This window comes from Taudactylus pleione, unplaced genomic scaffold (genome assembly GCF_031769625.1).
Source record: "Taudactylus pleione unplaced genomic scaffold, aTauple2 ptg000483l, whole genome shotgun sequence".
NCBI lineage: Eukaryota > Metazoa > Chordata > Amphibia > Anura > Myobatrachidae > Taudactylus > Taudactylus pleione.
In genome coordinates this window covers 701,098-719,287 of record NW_028284885.1, presented here as the reverse complement: position 1 = coordinate 719,287, position 18,190 = coordinate 701,098, and the positions used below count along the sequence as shown (strand labels likewise).

At 46.8% G+C, this 18,190-nt stretch overlaps 1 protein-coding gene across 8 annotated transcripts in view; it reads left to right on the top strand.

Annotated features, from left to right (window-relative positions):
* LOC148502782 (nuclear RNA export factor 1-like) overlaps positions 1-18,190 on the top strand; it is a 207,553-nt gene that overhangs the window by 121,143 nt on the left and 68,220 nt on the right. For all 8 annotated transcript variants that reach the window (XM_088449348.1, XM_088449345.1, XM_088449343.1 and 5 more), the window contains 6 exons: positions 5,720-5,808; positions 6,096-6,203; positions 10,078-10,187; positions 11,212-11,248; positions 11,640-11,708; positions 17,036-17,091. In XM_088449348.1, coding sequence (XP_088305474.1) covers positions 5,720-5,808; positions 6,096-6,203; positions 10,078-10,187; positions 11,212-11,248; positions 11,640-11,708; positions 17,036-17,091 — 469 coding nt within the window. The remainder of the gene's footprint in view (positions 1-5,719; positions 5,809-6,095; positions 6,204-10,077; positions 10,188-11,211; positions 11,249-11,639; positions 11,709-17,035; positions 17,092-18,190) is intronic.

Here is an 18,190-nt window from a genome sequence, read left to right as displayed (position 1 = left end):
GTCCGCACTAGTTGTATCTTGGCACTTTCTCAGTCTCTTCCTGTTATGGAGCCATGTCCGCACTAGTTGTATCTTGGCACTTTCTCAGTCTCCTCCTGTTATGGAGCCATGTCCGCACTAGTTGTATCTTCGCACTTTCTCAGTCTCTTCCTGTTATGGAGCCATGTCCGCACTAGTTGTATCTTGGCACTTTCTCAGTCTGCTTCTGTTATGGAACCATTTCCGCACTAGTTGTATCTTGGCACTTTCCCAGTCTCCTCCTGTTATGGAGCCATGTCCGCACTAGTTGTATCTTGGCACTTTCTCAGTCTCCTCCTGTTATGGAGCCATGTCCGCACTAGTTGTATCTTGGCACTTTCTCAGTCTCCTGTTATGGAGCAATGGCCGCACTAGTTGTATCTTGGCACTTTCTCAGTCTCCTCCTGTTATGGAGCCATTTCTGCACTAGTTGTATCTTGGCACTTTCTCAGTCTCCTCCTGTTATGGAGCCATGTACGCACTAGTTGTATCTTGGCACTTTCTCAGTCTCCTCCTGTTATGGAGCCATGTCTGCACTAGTTGTATCTTGGCACTTTCTCAGTTTCCTCCTGTTATGGAGCCATGTACGCACTAGTTGTATCTTGGCACTTTCTCAGTCTCCTCCTGTTATGGAGCAATGGCCGCACTAGTTGTAGCAGTGTACGATACACTATGAACATATTGCAGAAAGTCACAGAAATCATGCGATGCATGTATGAGGTCATACTCCAGCAGGAAAATTGCGCAGCCATCACTAGACACGTGTATGAGCAACTGTACACCGTTGTAATTACAATTCTCCTAAATATTTATTGAGGTATGTGCTCGGCGGTATCAGAATGAGTGTTTTGGGGCTTTTTGTAGCTTGTGCAAACATGTTAAGCAAATTCTATATTTAGCCAGGATTTTAATTCAGTGAGCGAGGAAAATAGTGAACAGTAGAGAAAGATGTCACCATACTCCTCTGTGTTTTCTAATATCAGATCGTCCTTTTATATGAACCTCATTGCCGATATCTGTCCACTGTCGCCATCTTGTGGCAGGAAAATAATATAGTCTGACATCCCTGCTGTCTGCAATTCTATGATTATCTGAAACGTTTGTGATCGTCGGTGATTAGAGTTTCATGTCACGTTTGTGGTTTCCTACCTTTCAGCCCTAGAAATACTCTAAGCCAGGGGTTCCCAAACTCTGTCCTCAGGGCACCCTAACAGTCCAGGTTTTAAGGATATCCGTACTTGCGCATAGATGGTATAATCAGACTGACTGAGGTACTAATTAAGTCACCTCTGCTTAGGCATGGGTATCCTAAAAACCTGGACTGTTAGTGTGCCTTGAGGACTCAGTTTGGAAACCACTGCTCTAGGCACAATATACTGCCGTACAAAATAATCATTATATACTGGAACTCTCTGTATGCCCATTGTTACCAATTACAGCTACAGGGATTACAGTAGTAGTTGCAGGATTCAGCGCACAGTAAATGGCCCCTATAAACCACTAACACCCATAATCCTACATTGCAGTGTAAGCAGGACGGAGTGACATGTCAGCAGGACACACAACACACACATATATATATATATATATATATATATATACACCTTATCATGACCTAAACTACATATCTAGTCTTGTCTGCTCTTCTGGGAAATTGAATGTGTTTAGATAGACACTAAAGAGGAGATTTGAGGCACGGTAGCAGGGGGCAGGCAGATGGGGTGTCAGAGATTGGTTGATTCTTGTCAGCTTGTGTTAGATGGGTATTGGGAATGCTTGTGTTAGATTGGTATAGGGAATGCTTGTGTTAGATGGGTATAGGGAATGCTTGTGTTAGATGGGTATAGGGAATGCCTGTGTTAGATGGGTATAGGGAATGCTTGTGTTAGGTGGGTATAGGGAATGCCTATGTTAGATGGATATAGGGAATGCTTGTGTTAGATGGGTATAGGGAACGCTTGTGTTAGATGGGTATAGGGAATGCTTGTGTTAGATGGGTATAGGGAATGCTTGTGTTAGATGGGTATAGAGAATGCCTATGTTAGATGGGTATAGGGAATGCATATGTTAGATGGGTATAGGGAATGCTTGTGTTAGATGGGTATAGGGAATGCTTGTGTTAGATGGGTATAAGGACCACTTGTGTTAGATGGGTTTAGGGAATGCTTCTATTAGATGGGTATAGGGAATGATTGTGTTAGATGGGTATAGGGAATGCTTCTATTAGATGGGTATAGGGAATGCTTGTGTTAGATGGGTATAGGGAATGCTTGTGTTAGATGGGTATAGGGAATGCTTGTGTTGGATGGGTATAGGGAATGTTTGTGTTGGATGGGTATAGGGAATGCTTGTGTTGGATGGGTATAGGGAGTGCTTTTATTTGTGAATGATTCCAGATGCATCTCTTGTACTAATGATGAGGCTAGTGATGGTGTGCACTGATTAATATGACAGCTATAACACAAAGCTGCTGTATAGGCGCGTTGCGGTCACATATATGCGTTCAACTCTGCATAAAGGTGAATTTCCACCATTAGTCCCTGGTCACCCTGGTAGTGATCACTTGGTGATTATCTGCGCATTATCCTTCCAGGGTTACAGAAGAAGCTGTAGGTTCTGATTTCCGCACTTCTCCTATATTGCATTGCTGATCACGTCTGATCTTCATGGCGTGCCTCAGGCTTACTGTGATAGCCATTGAAGGCCACTGATTGGTTTTGGAAGGGCGTAAGCTCACGTACTGTACAAGAGGTTCTGTACTGCACAGCGGATTATAAAGAAGAGTCTGTGTGTGTGAAATCGTCACTGGATCATTTTGTCCCTGAGCATTGTCCAGCTCTTCCCATGTGTGCTTTGATTCGCAGCACCTCGCTGTGGCAGAACACATTGTGGATTTACAGTGTTCCCTCTTCACTGCAACTTACACCCGCCCTCCTGTCTGCTGTGGGGTAGTGCCAGACAGGTGTCTTGTTCATTAATGTTCATAGGTCTCATACTGTTCTGAGCTGACACATTGGGGCTGATACAGTTCAGCGTGATGTGCCACCGGGCATTGACATGTATATATTGTATATATATATTTAATGTAGTGCCAACATCGGAACATTGCAAATGAGAACGTTGCGAGGGAAAACTTGCAATGTGCCATTCTCTGTTCTGGCACATCCCGTCCATCTCGTTGAATTTAATTACTCCCATGTAATGATCCCCATTCACTTCAGCCTGTTGGTACAGAGCGATTGGTGAACTACAACTGCTAGTGTTTTTTTCTAGATGGAAAGTGCCTGTCTGGCACCACCCTACAGCTAGTGCTGTGTGTAATAAATAATTAAATAACTTGTGGTAGAATTAGCCAAATTGTTCCATGTAAGAAGTCATCACTGTAGAAGAAGCTGGTGTCTTTCTGCGAAACGCGTTTTTGGGTTGCAGCCCTTTTTTTGTCTTCTGCCTACAGTCAGTGTGTATAAGACCAGCTTTTCTGTATTAGACAGGTCACACATTGACTCATGCTGTGATTCAGCTTAATGTCTCCTTAGTATGTTATTTCTGCGTGTCCTTGTTGAGCTCGGTGTGGAAAGCACACGGGGTGCAGCTATACTGAGGCCTGGAACTTAGGACACGCTGGAAAGTATTACTGTATCATATATAACTTATGACATTATACACTTTGGCGGATTCTGGCTCTATTACTGTATCTTGGTGCCTAACACAGACAGAAGGGCTGTTTTCACTCCTGATTTAGTGTTTGACAATTTATTACGAGAAACCGCATTACAAACAACCGCATTTAGGGATAGCCGGAAACTATCCGTGATATTCCCGATACTGTACATGTCAATTCAGCAACTGAAACGCGTGGACGCTATGTAGAACTTTTCCAGTACTTTTTTTTATTACCAGCAAGAAATAAGGCTTTTATCTCTCTGGTTAGAATAGTTAAATGGTCTTTGTGATGGGGGGTGTATAGGTATAATGTATATTAACTGATTTATACAGCTCTTTGGACACTTGTCAGCATTAGAAGAAAAAAAAAGAACCCTTGAACTTGTGAAACGCTCCTGCATCATCCAATGAGCAGAAAGATATTTATTTTTAAACGTAGAGTAAAAAACACCCGTGTGCCCTCCACCGCCCCTATGTCTGTTGCGTACAGCGCCTAATATTTCTTTTCTATCTGGAGTGTATAGAGATGTTATTAGAGTGACATTTTCCTTTTGTCTCCCTTTTTATGAAATAGTAATTGTACATAATGAGTGCTTTCCTCTATTCATTATCATATAAATACAATAGGCACATTTGGGTATGCACTAAATAATTTTGCACATACTGCACAATTATTTCCTGCCAGAACATTAATACCTCTCTGGAGATGTCGGAGTTATCGAAGACTTATAGGTCGCCTATTTATCGTTAAATATTTATTATTAAATATTTGCGGCTCATTCCTCGAAAACCCCCTTTTTCGGGAGATAATCACAAATATATACTATACCCCCAGATGTTTTATGGAGGGACTACAGCAGATATCTGCGACCCCCTCCATTTCCCGCAGCTAAAGCTACCCTGGGTTTCTATGGGGGCTGCGATGGTGTCAGGTTTACCAAGCTCCGGAATGCAAAGCAATGGCCACCGCGCATTGGCAGGAGTCCGGCACGAGCAATGCAGTGACGTCACTCTGAGCAGATCTAAGAGACGGGCTCCTTTTGTCGCTGCGTGTGCTATTTCATACATTCGGCCGTTATCATCGCATCCTACAATGCGATCATGGGTCGCGCTCAGACCGCATTGCAGATGCGATTATTGATAAATAGGCACGATAGCCTTAAGGCCCCCATACACTATCCAACGGATTGCCGGATCCTGCGATGGGATCAGAAACGCTGATCCGCTGGTCGGAACTGCGGAACGGCGGCCATCGATGTTACGCTATTTGTCGGAGGATCGGTGAAATTCTCCATGTTAAATTTCACCGATTTGCAAATCGCGATCATATTTTGATCGTGATCAGCAAATCAGTGATATCCAACATTTTGGATTTCACCGATTCAGAGATGCCAGGGTGCAGGAACGCGGGCATCCGTCACTAGTGTATGGGCCCCTCTGGTACTACTGCGTTGTGTCCAAAGCTTAGCGAGCTCATTGCCATTACTCCTATAAAGAGCGGCCCGCTCTACACTCCAACGTTCGTAATTTATGTTGGACAGACCACATATTATTTAGTCCTACGTTCTCTCTGAACACAGTACAACAAACACGTTGTGCATAGCTTCCTCTCCTCCCTTTTGTGTAGATTGTAAGCTCTTGTGAACAGGATACTACTGTTTGTTTTCACTTCATAATTATCTTGACTGCATGTGTAGCTATGTAAGTAAATGTTACATATTGTCTAGTTGTAGATGTCTGTATCAGTTTGTACTTACACTGCGTGTCCTGCCCCCCTTGTATGCGATATGGAACCCTTGTGGTGCCTTATGTATTAATAGATAATATTCATAGGCGCTGCCATCGTCAGGTGACCACGTACCGTCATTTCTACGCCAGTACCGTAACTTTCCGTGTTGTGTTACAGAAGGGCCTGCAGTCTCCGATGGGTGATTGGGCTCTTATTTTTATAAATGGTAACGGTAGATGCCATTATACAGGAATCGGTGTTTGGCTATATGTGGAATGACCTTTTATAATCTCCTACATTTATTTCCAGGTCTGCGATCTGCCAACGTCTTTTTATGCTTCAACAACTCTTCAGCAGCAGAACTTATATTACAAATTATTTCCGAGTATTTCCCCCAGGTAATACGTATTTCTATGTCTCATTCACTAGTAATATTGGCTACGCTTGTATCTAAATCATCTCTGTAAGGAAGCGGGCGCGTGTGACCCTAAAAAAATCCAAAATAATAGCCTTTGCCTTAATCTGCCTAGCTGTACCCCCCCAATCCAAACAGACGCGTCCCCTATATATCGGTGATATTAGGACCTCCGGCTGGAAGGGGCACAGTCTGGGGTGACATAACCTGTAGGGTCACGTGTATTGAAGCTTACGTCATGGTACAATCACCTTTTCCTTCTGTCCTCAGCTCTTGTCTCTGAATCTGAGTCACAACGAGCTCTGCAGACTGTCCGGCTTCTCTCATCTCTTCTACCGAACTCCTCAGCTGCAGAGTCTGGATCTCTCCTACAATCAGGTGAGTGCAGGAAGTGACCCAGCTGGGCGTGACGGGCGCTGTCGGCAGTACAGGGCGTGAACCGTGTCTCCACAGAACGAAATGTAACCCAGCTCCTCCGTGCCACAGAAACGTGGTTAGAGAATCTGTTTATTCAGTGCTGTACAGCGCCTCCGTTACGGAAGGCCACGTTTTTCAGAAGCGCGGCGCACTGGACAGTAGGGTGGGTTGAAAAGTGGGTCAAAAAGGAAAATATTTCCACATTGGGTCAACAAAACTTGTGGGACCATTGGAGAACATCATTGCCATTTAGCATGCCTATAGGGCGTAAATATGACATATTTAAGCGCCGGTTGGCTGACTAAGATATCATCCGATTTTGAAAAACTAAACGGCAAGCATCTTCTCCATCTTCTCCAGTGGTCCAACAAAATTTTTTTTCGACCCTCGCAATCGATGCGGAAACTTTTTTTTTTATTTCAACCCTCCCTACTGGACAGTGTTAAATTCTGTACCGGGGTGGTGTAGTGACACAGAACATCCTTAGTACATGCATGGCACACGCAACTTTGTACATTCAGTGGCATGGCACAAAAGTGAATATTGTGTATAGCAGGCCTGTGCCAGGATACCACCCCATGCCCACCATATACAGCCTGTTCCATGTCAGTATAAAAAGCCCTATTCCCACCATAGCCATGTGGCCAGGGCATATATCCCACAATATTTATTCCTGTCCCAACATAACCGCTTCATACCCACAGTTATGCCCACCATGGATGGCTTAGTTCATTAGTGTTATCCTGTATCCAATGTAACAGCCCCATCCCTGCTACAGATGTCGTCTCCATGTATGTTCTATGTACTGTGATTATACTGTATGATTAGTCACCTCACCTGTGTACTGTATGATTAGTCACCTCACCTGTGTACTGTATGATTAGTCACCTGTGTACTGTACGGACACCTCACCTGTGTACTGTATGATTAGTCACCTGTGTACTGTACGGTCACCTCACCTGTGTACTGTATGATTAGTCACCTGTGTACTGTATGGTCACCTCACCTGTGTACTGTATGATTAGTCACCTCACCTGTGTACTGTACGGTCACCTCACCTGTGTACTGTATGGTCACCTCACCTGTGTACTGTATGATTAGTCACCCCACCTGTGTACTGTATGATTAGTCACCTCACCTGTGTACTGTATGATTAGTTACCTCACCTGTGTACTGTATGATTAGTCACCTCACCTGTGTACTGTATGGTCACCTCACCTGTGTACTGTATGATTAGTTACCTCACCTGTGTACTGTATGATTAGTCACCTCACCTGTGTACTGTATGATTAGTCACCTCCCCTGTGTACTGTATGATTAGTCACCTCACCTGTGTACTGTATGATTAGTCACCTCACCTGTGTACTGTATGGTCACCCCACCTGTGTACTGTATGATTAGTCACCTCACCTGTGTACTGTATGATTAGTTACCTCACCTGTGTACTGTATGATTAGTCACCTCACCTGTGTACTGTATGGTCACCTCACCTGTGTACTGTATGATTAGTCACCCCACCTGTGTACTGTATGATTAGTCACCCCACCTGTGTACTGTGTGATTACTCACCTCACCTGTGTACTGTACGGTCACCTCACCTGTGTACTGTATGATTAGTTACCTCACCTGTGTACTGTATGATTAGTCACCTCACCTGTGTACTGTATGATTAGTCACCTCCCCTGTGTACTGTATGATTAGTCACCTCACCTGTGTACTGTATGATTAGTCACCTCACCTGTGTACTGTATGGTCACCTCACCTGTGTACTGTATGATTAGTCACCTCACCTGTGTACTGTATGGTCACCTCACCTGTGTACTGTGTGATTAGTCACCTCACCTGTGTACTGTATGATTAGTCACCTCACCTGTGTACTGTATGGTCACCCCACCTGTGTACTGTATGATTAGTCACCTCACCTGTGTACTGTATGATTAGTCACCTCACCTGTGTACTGTATGATTAGTCACCTCACCTGTGTACTGTATGGTCACCTCACCTGTGTACTGTATGATTAGTCACCCCACCTGTGTACTGTATGATTAGTCACCCCACCTGTGTACTGTGTGATTACTCACCTCACCTGTGTACTGTACGGTCACCTCACCTGTGTACTGTATGATTAGTTACCTCACCTGTGTACTGTATGATTAGTCACCTCACCTGTGTACTGTATGATTAGTCACCTCACCTGTGTACTGTATGATTAGTCACCTCACCTGTGTACTGTATGATTAGTCACCTCACCTGTGTACTGTATGATTAGTCACCTCACCTGTGTACTGTATGATTAGTCACCTCACCTGTGTACTGTATGGTCACCTCACCTGTGTACTGTATGATTAGTCACCTCACCTGTGTACTGTATGGTCACCTCACCTGTGTACTGTGTGATTAGTCACCCCACCTGTGTACTGTGTGATTAGTCACCACACCTGTGTACTGTACGGTCACCTCACCTGTGTACTGTATGGTCACCTCACCTGTGTACTGTATGATTAGTCACCCCACCTGTGTACTGTATGATTAGTCACCCCACCTGTGTACTGTGTGATTACTCACCTCACCTGTGTACTGTACGGTCACCTCACCTGTGTACTGTATGATTAGTTACCTCACCTGTGTACTGTATGATTAGTCACCTCACCTGTGTACTGTATGATTAGTCACCTCCCCTGTGTACTGTATGATTAGTCACCTCACCTGTGTACTGTATGATTAGTCACCTCACCTGTGTACTGTATGGTCACCTCACCTGTGTACTGTATGATTAGTCACCTCACCTGTGTACTGTATGGTCACCTCACCTGTGTACTGTGTGATTAGTCACCCCACCTGTGTACTGTGTGATTAGTCACCCCACCTGTGTACTGTACGGTCACCTCACCTGTGTACTGTATGGTCACCTCACCTGTGTACTGTATGATTAGTCACCCCACCTGTGTACTGTATGATTAGTCACCCCACCTGTGTACTGTGTGATTAGTCACCTCACCTGTGTACTATATGATTAGTTACCTCACCTGTGTACTGTATGATTAGTCACCTCACCTGTGTACTGTATGATTAGTCACCTCACCTGTGTACTGTATGATTAGTCACCTCACCTGTGTACTGTATGATTAGTCACCTCACCTGTGTACTGTGTGATTAGTCACCTCACCTGTGTACTGTACTGTCACCTCACCTGTGTACTGTATGATTAGTCACCTCACCTGTGTACTGTGTGATTAGTCACCTCACCTGTGTACTGTATGGTCACCTCACCTGTGTACTGTATGATTAGTCACCCCACCTGTGTACTGTATGATTAGTCACCCCACCTGTGTACTGTGTGATTAGTCACCTCACCTGTGTACTGTGTGATTAGTCACCCCACCTGTGTACTGTATGATTAGTCACCTCACCTGTGTACTGTGTGATTAGTCACCTCACCTGTGTACTGTACGGTCACCTCACCTGTGTACTGTATGATTAGTCACCTCACCTGTGTACTGTATGGTCACCTCACCTGTGTACTGTATGGTCACCTTCTTACTGTAATTGGTCATTTTATCACCTGACACTGCATTTTAGAATGATTACATTTATATTAATGGCACCCGTTGCTTTGTAATTTATTAGTATAGAGCAAGGGTGACCAAACTCTGTCCTCGGGACCCCTGACAGTTCTGTTTTGCAGATCTCCTAGCTGGCGCACAGGTGTATTCATCACTAGCGTACACCTTTTAGAAGATCCTCAGGCTGTCTGGAAAACATGAGCTGTCAGGCGTCCCTGGGGGTGGATATTGGGTTTTGCATCATCTGTATATGATAGAAACCTCTGTTGTAGATTTGCCACACCCGAGAGCTCAGTCTCATCCACAACCTGGAGCTGACGGAGCTGTGGCTGGAAGGGAATCCTTTGTACGAGTATGCGGAAAGCGCCTCTGCTTATTACAGGTGAGTGGGCACGTTATTACGCTCTGGATATGTAATAGTACTTGTGTCTGAGGACTGGATGCTGTCCTCGATGGTAGCACGCTCCCCACCGGGAGCAATGTAAGGATTCTAAAGGGGGATTCCAACCATAAATCTACTACATACCCTATAATTATATGGGCAGCACGGTAGCAAAGTGGTTAACATTACTGCCTCACAGCACTTAGGTTGTGAGTTCAATTCCTGACCAAGCTCGTATCTGTGTGCAGTTTGTATGCTCTCTCTGTGAGTTTCCTTTAGGTCCCCGGGGTTTCCTCTCTCACTCCAAAAACATAATGATGGTTAATTGGTTTCTGACAAAATTAACCCCCCTCCCCCTGCCCTTGTGCTTAGCTATCCTCGCGGAATCGGTATGAAATACCGCCGGCCGCATGGCTGGCGGTTCGATTCCCGGCAGCGCCTGGCCGACAGATGCAGAGTTCCCGGCAGCGGAAGCCCAACAGCGCTGGAAATCCCGGTCGTCCTAAGGTAAGTATCTACTAACCTAACACCCTAACCCTCCTTAGGGGTGCCTAACCCTAACCTCCCCCCCAAGTGCATAACCCTAATCCCCCCTCTAAGTGCCTAACCCTAACCCCCCCCTTCACCTAGCCTAACCCTAATCCTCCCGGGGGGGTGCCTAACCCTAAGTCCCTCCCGGGGGTGCCTAACCCTAACCCTCCCTTCCCCTAGCCTAACCCTCCCAGGGGGGGTGCCTAACCCTAAGTCCCCCCCGGGTGCCCTAAACCTAACCCCCCCCGCGCGGCTGTCCGCTCGCGGCGCCCGGCTTCGGGGAAGTGTCAGGCGTCTACATCTAGACACCCAGCATTTCATCCCTCGCCGGGATATGACAGTCGGGAAGCCGGCTTCCCGATTGTATACCATCCTCACTTACCTTCTCATTTACTCTGTGTCGTTCAGTAATAATGTCCCTTTTTTCTTGTTGTTTAGTATTTTTGTCACTTAAAGTTGATGTAAGGATTAATTTCTTGTCTTTGTTACACAGATTGATCACCTATCATTTTCCTACAATACAAAAGCTGGTGTGTATATAATGGCACTAATACGGGCGTTACCAGCTGGGAAGTCCCTGCCCCTTCCCCTCCGCCCACCCCTTCCCCTGTGTTCCCCCACTCAGGTCACCCTTCTCCTTCCCCATGGGTAACCTCCCATATGGTCACCGCTGGACTCCCGCGTCACACAGGTCATGGTTCTCCTTCCCCATCGGTAACGTCCCATATTGTCACCGCTGGACTCCCGCATCACACAGGTCACCCTTCTCCTTCCCCATGGGTAACCTCCCATATTGTCACCGCTGGACTCCCGCGTCACACAGGTCATGGTTCTCCTTCCCCATGGGTAACCTCCCATATTGTCACCGCTGGACTCCCGCGTCACACAGGTCACAGTTCTCACGTCTTCTCTTTATTTTAGGACGGAATTTATTGTAAACAAAATTTATTTTTTGATGAAGAGGAACCCAGGCCGCTCCCAAACCCAAAGGTATTACCCGGCGCTGTATAAATGTCCGACGTGTGGCTTTATGAAATAACATACATAGCCGTGATTTAATGTGGATGTAATTCAGGTTGTAGGTTACTCCAGGAGGTTTCCGATAATATGGTGACACTCGATAACAAGGATCGGTATCCAAAAATAGCAAAAGTCTTGTTAGTTACCTATAAGACGTTCCATTAATGGCCTCAATTTGCTCTGTTGTTGTTGAACATAAATATTTGACAGTGGAATATCAGAGCTTTAGATATAAACCGCTGCCTGTGTATGTTTTATTCTTGCTGCTGTTTCTCTGTAAAATGGCTCCTCTCAGTCTTTGTGATGACCGTTCCATCCCCCACCAGTGGGAGGCGCTGTCTCATTGAAACAAAATCCCAACAATTGCACTTTTTGCCCTCTTTAGGCTGTCAATCAACTAATGGCGTTGATGGAATGCACTTCCCTCGGTCAGAATAGTCAGCCTGAAGACCGCATAGGAGCACACACAATGGGGTTAATGCACCCCCCCGCAAAGTCCGGACAGGAAAGAAGACATACCTGGCATATAGGGGCACTTCTCCCTCCTTTCACCAATGATGTTGGGGGCTTACCTGTGCCAAGGGCCACTGCCAGGAGGGGCGAGGATGTGGACTCTTTTCTGGAAACCCCAGCAAATGCTCCTTCAAGGGGTAGTAACCGTGACAAGGTGGTTGGATTGGCATTGTTTGGGGTGATGCCTTCCCTTGGAACTTTCATCCACCAAAATGTCACTGCTCAAAGGTTACCTCCATGCAGCTTTAAGATTGGTGCATTGTGGGATTGAGCGCAGTGACATCACACACTTTCAGAGCATGCAGGGGGTGCTCGTCTGATTCCAAGGGGCCGGTCAGAAGCTGACTGCTGGAATATCCACTATGGCAATGATTTGTATTCACTTTGCAACCGCTCTTTATTCCCTGCTCAGCCCGCAATGGAGGAGATCCGGACCCAACCAAGCACACTGTTTGCTCCAGTTTTTGTTTTAACTTAGTGTTTTCTATTTAGCCGTGTTAAGTGCATCGATTATAGGTCTCTGACCAAGGAAAGAGCCCCATCTGAGTGAGCAAAGAAATCTGGTAAGACGTTGAAGACCCTGAAATGTGCTCTCTGTGACAAGAAGCTGCCCCAGGGTAGAAACGGCAAGCATCTTCTCCAGTGGTCCCACAAAATTTTTTTAGACCTTCGCAATCGATGCGGAAACTTTTTTATTTTTATTTTTTCAATCCACCCTACTGGACAGTGTTAAATTCTGTACTGGGGTGGTGTAGTGACACAGAACGTCCTTAGTACACGCATGGCACACGCAACTTTGCTGCCTCTGCAACAGCAGAGAATGCGCGAGACTCTCGGACAGAAGAGCAGAAGCCTTTTCAATAAAGTGGCAAATCCATTTGGGCTATGCATTTCCACCAATAATTCAGATAGTCCTAAATTATAGAAGAAAGTACAAAGTAACACTGACAATGATCTTGCCCTATTGGCTATGCACAGAAGGGCTCTCAGGCATTGTATCAACCAGGGTTCCTTCCAGTTTACCCAGACCTTTTCCAACTAAGACAGATTAACCATCCATACTAAAGCTTCTGGAGACCGATGGCCTAGATGTTGAGTGAAAGCTCTTAAAACTCCAAGTTTTTTGAGGGAAAGTAATCTCCACGTTACTACTACTAAAAGCAGGGAAACAATTATCAGTCAAATCATAATACAGGATGTGGGACTTGTTTAGTAGATGATGGACTGAAATAAATAAGATTGTGGTATTGATAAAGGATTGGTAGTAAGTGTTATGGGGACTAAGGGCCTGATTCAGAGACGGACGCTATTTGCGGACGGTCGTTCCAAAAAAGGGTCCGGCTATTTAAATTGAGCGCTCGCTCTTTGCGGTTTGTTGACGCCTCTATGTCTGAGCGAGCGAACGAAAAATGCGCTCGCTATTTTGTAAAGACGCACCTTTGCCAATGGCATCACACGTCATCTCCGGTATTTATTAGATTAATCGGTTACATCGAAAGGCATCTGAACTGCTCGCAGTGCTTGTGGTAGGTTTTTCTTACCGCTATCACTGCGAGCAGTTCAGGCTAAAAGACAACCAAGTGACGTAGTCGATGACGCTGCTTTGCTAATTATGCACTCCCATTAAACGCCCTTTTTACCGTTGGGCACGCCTGCGTTCGGATCTCCACTCCCCCGTTTTCAAGCACCTTCCCCTGTTACCAACCACAAACGGTACATTCTGTCAATCAAATTAGCAGCCCCTCGCTGTTTTGCGAGCGCTCGATTTCCGACCGCAATGACTGGTTTGCGCATGCGCATTACGACCCATACGCATGCGCAGTTGTGCGAGCATCGCTCAGAGCGAACGAGCGGCCGCTTACGAGCGGCTCTGAATCAGGCCCTGAATTTCAGATCTAGGAGCACTACAGCAAAAACAACCAAACACTAATGGGCATAAGATTCTTCCAGACAGTGAAGACCAGAATGGCCTCTATTTCGTCCACGGTTACATCTTCAAGACTTGAATTTGGTGTATAACGCGCTCGCAATCACCATTTGAGCCTTTGCCAGACATCTCAATGTGAGTTACAGATTGCTATTTTATCCATGAGGCAGGTGTCAGAATAATTGGCGTAGTCGGCAGAATCGCCATTTCTGATCATACATGAAGACAAGGTAGTTCTCAGAACTAACCCCACATTTCTATGAAAAATTGTCGTTCTGTTCCATATGAACCAGGATATTGTTCTTCCTTCATTGGGCGGAATTCAATTGTATTCGCGGCCCGCATCTCCCGTCTAAAGTGACAGGAGATCACGGGCCGCTATACAATTGTCCAAGATTTTCGTGCTGATCGCACCCATAGAGGTCAGGTTTAGCCGCGTAAAGCAGCTAAACCCGACCAAAGTGCTGGGCGCGATCGCGAAAAGTGATGTTTGGGCGACCAAAGTACCAAACATATCACTTTTCGCACATTTCAGCTCTCACCCCCCTGGGGCTGCGAGCTGAAATGTAGCGCTGGCAGCTCATCGTGCCCGACAGGAGCAAGAATTGAATAGCTCCGTCGGGCGCGATAGCGGCTATAAAGAATTGAATTCCGCCCATTATGTTCAAAGCAAAGGATTCAATAGGAAAGAAAATGATTTTCCTCAGATTTGGTTGCAGCTATTGATTTATTTTTGTACAACAAAAGAATTTATAAAAACAAAGAGATTCAGCGTTTTAGTAAACGGTAAGAAGAAAGGTGAAGCAGCCTCCAGATGGGGAAAATCCTGCATTGAAGAAACCTAGGGGGTCATTCAGACCCACTCGCGAGCGGCAGTACGCTCACAAGTGGGTCGATGTTCCCCACTGCGCATGCGCACGACAGAGGGAGCTCCGTCGTGCGCATGCGCGAGACCCGACGAGCGAAGGACTTTCCTTCGCTCGGAGTGTCTCATCAAAGGGGGCGTGCTGTCGATGGTGACTGACAGCACGCCCCCTTTTGGTGGGCGTGCCGGGGGCGTGCCTGCCAGACGGAGTCGTTCCCAAGGGAACGCCTACCGTCTGAAGCCGGCCCCACTGACATCACTAGTGATGTCAGTGGGAGTGATTTTGGCTCTGATAGAGTCAAAATCACTCCTGGCCTTGCGGTTGAGAAACCCAACCGCAGGCTTTTACTCGCAGTTCCGATTGTCGCGATGGTCAAGACCATCGCGACCATCATTTTGCACGCTCGTATATGCTGTGGGTGGTGACCCACAGCTATACGAGCGTCCAGGAGGACGCTCCATATTAATGGAGGTGGGCCCTGATTCAGAGCGAGCGCTGTGGTCAGAGCGTCCGGCTCTGAATCAGGGCCCTAATGCGTAGATAAAGAAATTGTAAATGCCAGAAGTAATGTGACAGATTAAGCCAGAGCTCTGTCAGGGCAGAGGGGGGATCTGTGTCCATTGAAGAACTCTGCACAGATTAGGGGCCCATTCTGAGTTGGACGCATTCGCAGCCACTTTTCCTTCCTGCCGCGGCAGCATACTTATTGTATTATGCTAATGCCAGAACTCGCTTCTGTTTAGTAAAAGTGTGTAACTGCATGTGGGAGCCTGTCCTGACCACTGTTCTTACAGCTACAGCCGCCATAGAAATAAAGCATAATAATAATAATTATCATTCTGAGGGCTTACACCAGCCCCATTCTGGGTGCAAAAGATCCAGCTGACACAGGTGTCCTATCTCCCTCTGCACGCTGCGAATGAGCACCGAAGTCGCCCGACACTCCCATGAGACTGATAAGTTCTGTGCGAATTCATGGTCGCTGCCCAGTTACTACCCAGAAACACCCATTTAACGGCTAGTGTAGCCCACCGACAGATGGATCAATCCGTATACACTAGCGAACTCCGGCCGTGTGCTTTATCTGATTTGGTTTGATTATTGATAAATGGGCCCCTAAATCCTGTGATTACGAATATATTGTTCTACAGCAGGGATGGGGAACCTCAGGCCCGGGGGCCGTATAGGGACCATGGAATCATTTGGTCTGGCCCGCTGAGCTTTTTTTCTGCTAGCGTCATCTGGCTATCAGGGTGCCTAGAATGTCACCCCGCAGCCAGAATCTATGCAGCAGTGCCGCCTGGGGCGTCCTTAGGAAAATTCTGACTGTAACACCGCTGCCCTTACAGCTCCCCAGGGCATCCTCAAGGTGCTCCGGGTATTGCTGTAATCACAGTCGATAGTGACCCCGCCCTCGTGTGACATCACACGTAGGGGCGTGGCCTGCACTGGGCCCGCGAATAATGTTTTATATATATATATATATATATATAATAAATGGCCCTCGGCAGAAATAAAGTTCCCGACCCCTGTTCTACAGTATCTTCTTGGGGTCTAGATTAGCCAGTGATGATCTCCCGTGTCTGAGGGACGACATTCTGCTGGCAAATGTGTCTTTGGTCGGATTGTATGGAAAGTCCTGGGCTCCCCACAGCGTGCTGCTTGTTTCAGTGATTGCTGATAAATATAGAAGCATGGCCACTGGGCACCGTATCCTAAATGTAGTTCCCCACTTAGAAATGCTCAATTCATAATGTGACCCAGGAGTCTTCTAACTGGATACAGACTTACTGCAGTAGAAATTGGAAATTAAATGTTCCTTTTTATGAATAATCTCCAGTCTGTAATCTTTGTGAAGCCCCGGTTGCAGTTCCCATTTCTTCCAGCAGGGGTCACACATTTCTACAGAAAATATAACTAATAAACTGATCATATCTTTATCACACAGCAAAACTGTCCATAACGTTACTGAATTACATTCTGTGTTCCAGGGAAGCTTTACTGTTAGTGACGAAATCAAAACTTTCCTAACAAAGTTTCTGCATCAGTAAGTTCTTAGCAGTTAATGTTGTTTCCATGACTAAAGTTATGGGAAATTATCAGCGTGAAGACTTGTGTGTGTTTTCTTTTTCAATGTCCATGGGTAACCAATGCTGGGAAACCTGTAGCCAGTCAGTGCACTAGCACATGTACAGGGCCAGAGCCAGCCTGTAGCCTGTCCGTGCACTAGCACATGTACAGGGCCAGAGCCAGCCTGTAGCCTGTCCGTGCACTAGCACATGTACAGGGCCAGAGCCAGCCTGTAGCCTGTCCGTGCACTAGCACATGTACAGGGCCAGAGCCAGCATGTAGCCAGTCAGTGCACTAGCACATGTACAGGGCCAGAGCCAGCATGTAGCCAGTCAGTGCACTAGCACACGTACAGGGCCAGAACCAGCCTGTAGCCAGTCAGCGCACTAGCACGTGTACAGGGCCAGAGCCAGCCTGTAGCCAGTCAGTGCACTAGCACACGTACAGGGCCAGAGCCAGCCTGTAGCCAGTCAGCGCACTAGCACATGTACAGGGCCAGAGCCAGCCTGTAGCCAGTCAGTGCACTAGCACATGTACAGGGCCAGAGCCAGCATGTAGCCAGTCAGTGCACTAGCACATGTACAGGGCCAGAACCAGCCTATAGCCAGTCAGCGCACTAGCACATGTACAGGGCCAGAACCAGCCTGTATGTAGCCAGTCAGTGCACTAGCACATGTACAGGGCCAGAGCCAGCCTGTAGCCAGTCAGCGCACTAGCACGTGTACAGGGCCAGAGCCAGCCTGTAGCCAGTCAGCGCACTAGCACGTGTACAGGGCCAGAGCCAGTCTGTAGCCAGTCAGTGCACTAGCACATGTACAGGGCCAGTGCCAGCCTGTACCCAGTCGGCGCACTAGCACATGTACAGGGCCAGAGCCTGTATGTAGCCAGTCAGCGCACTAGCACAGGGCCAGAGCCTGTATGTAGCCAGTCAGCGCACTAGGACATGTACAGGGCCAGAGCCAGCCTGTAGCCAGTCAGTGCACTAGCACACGTACAGGGCCAGAGCCAGCCTGTAACCAGTCAGCGCACTAGCACATGCACAGGGCCAGAGCCAGCCTGTAGCCAGTCAGCGCACT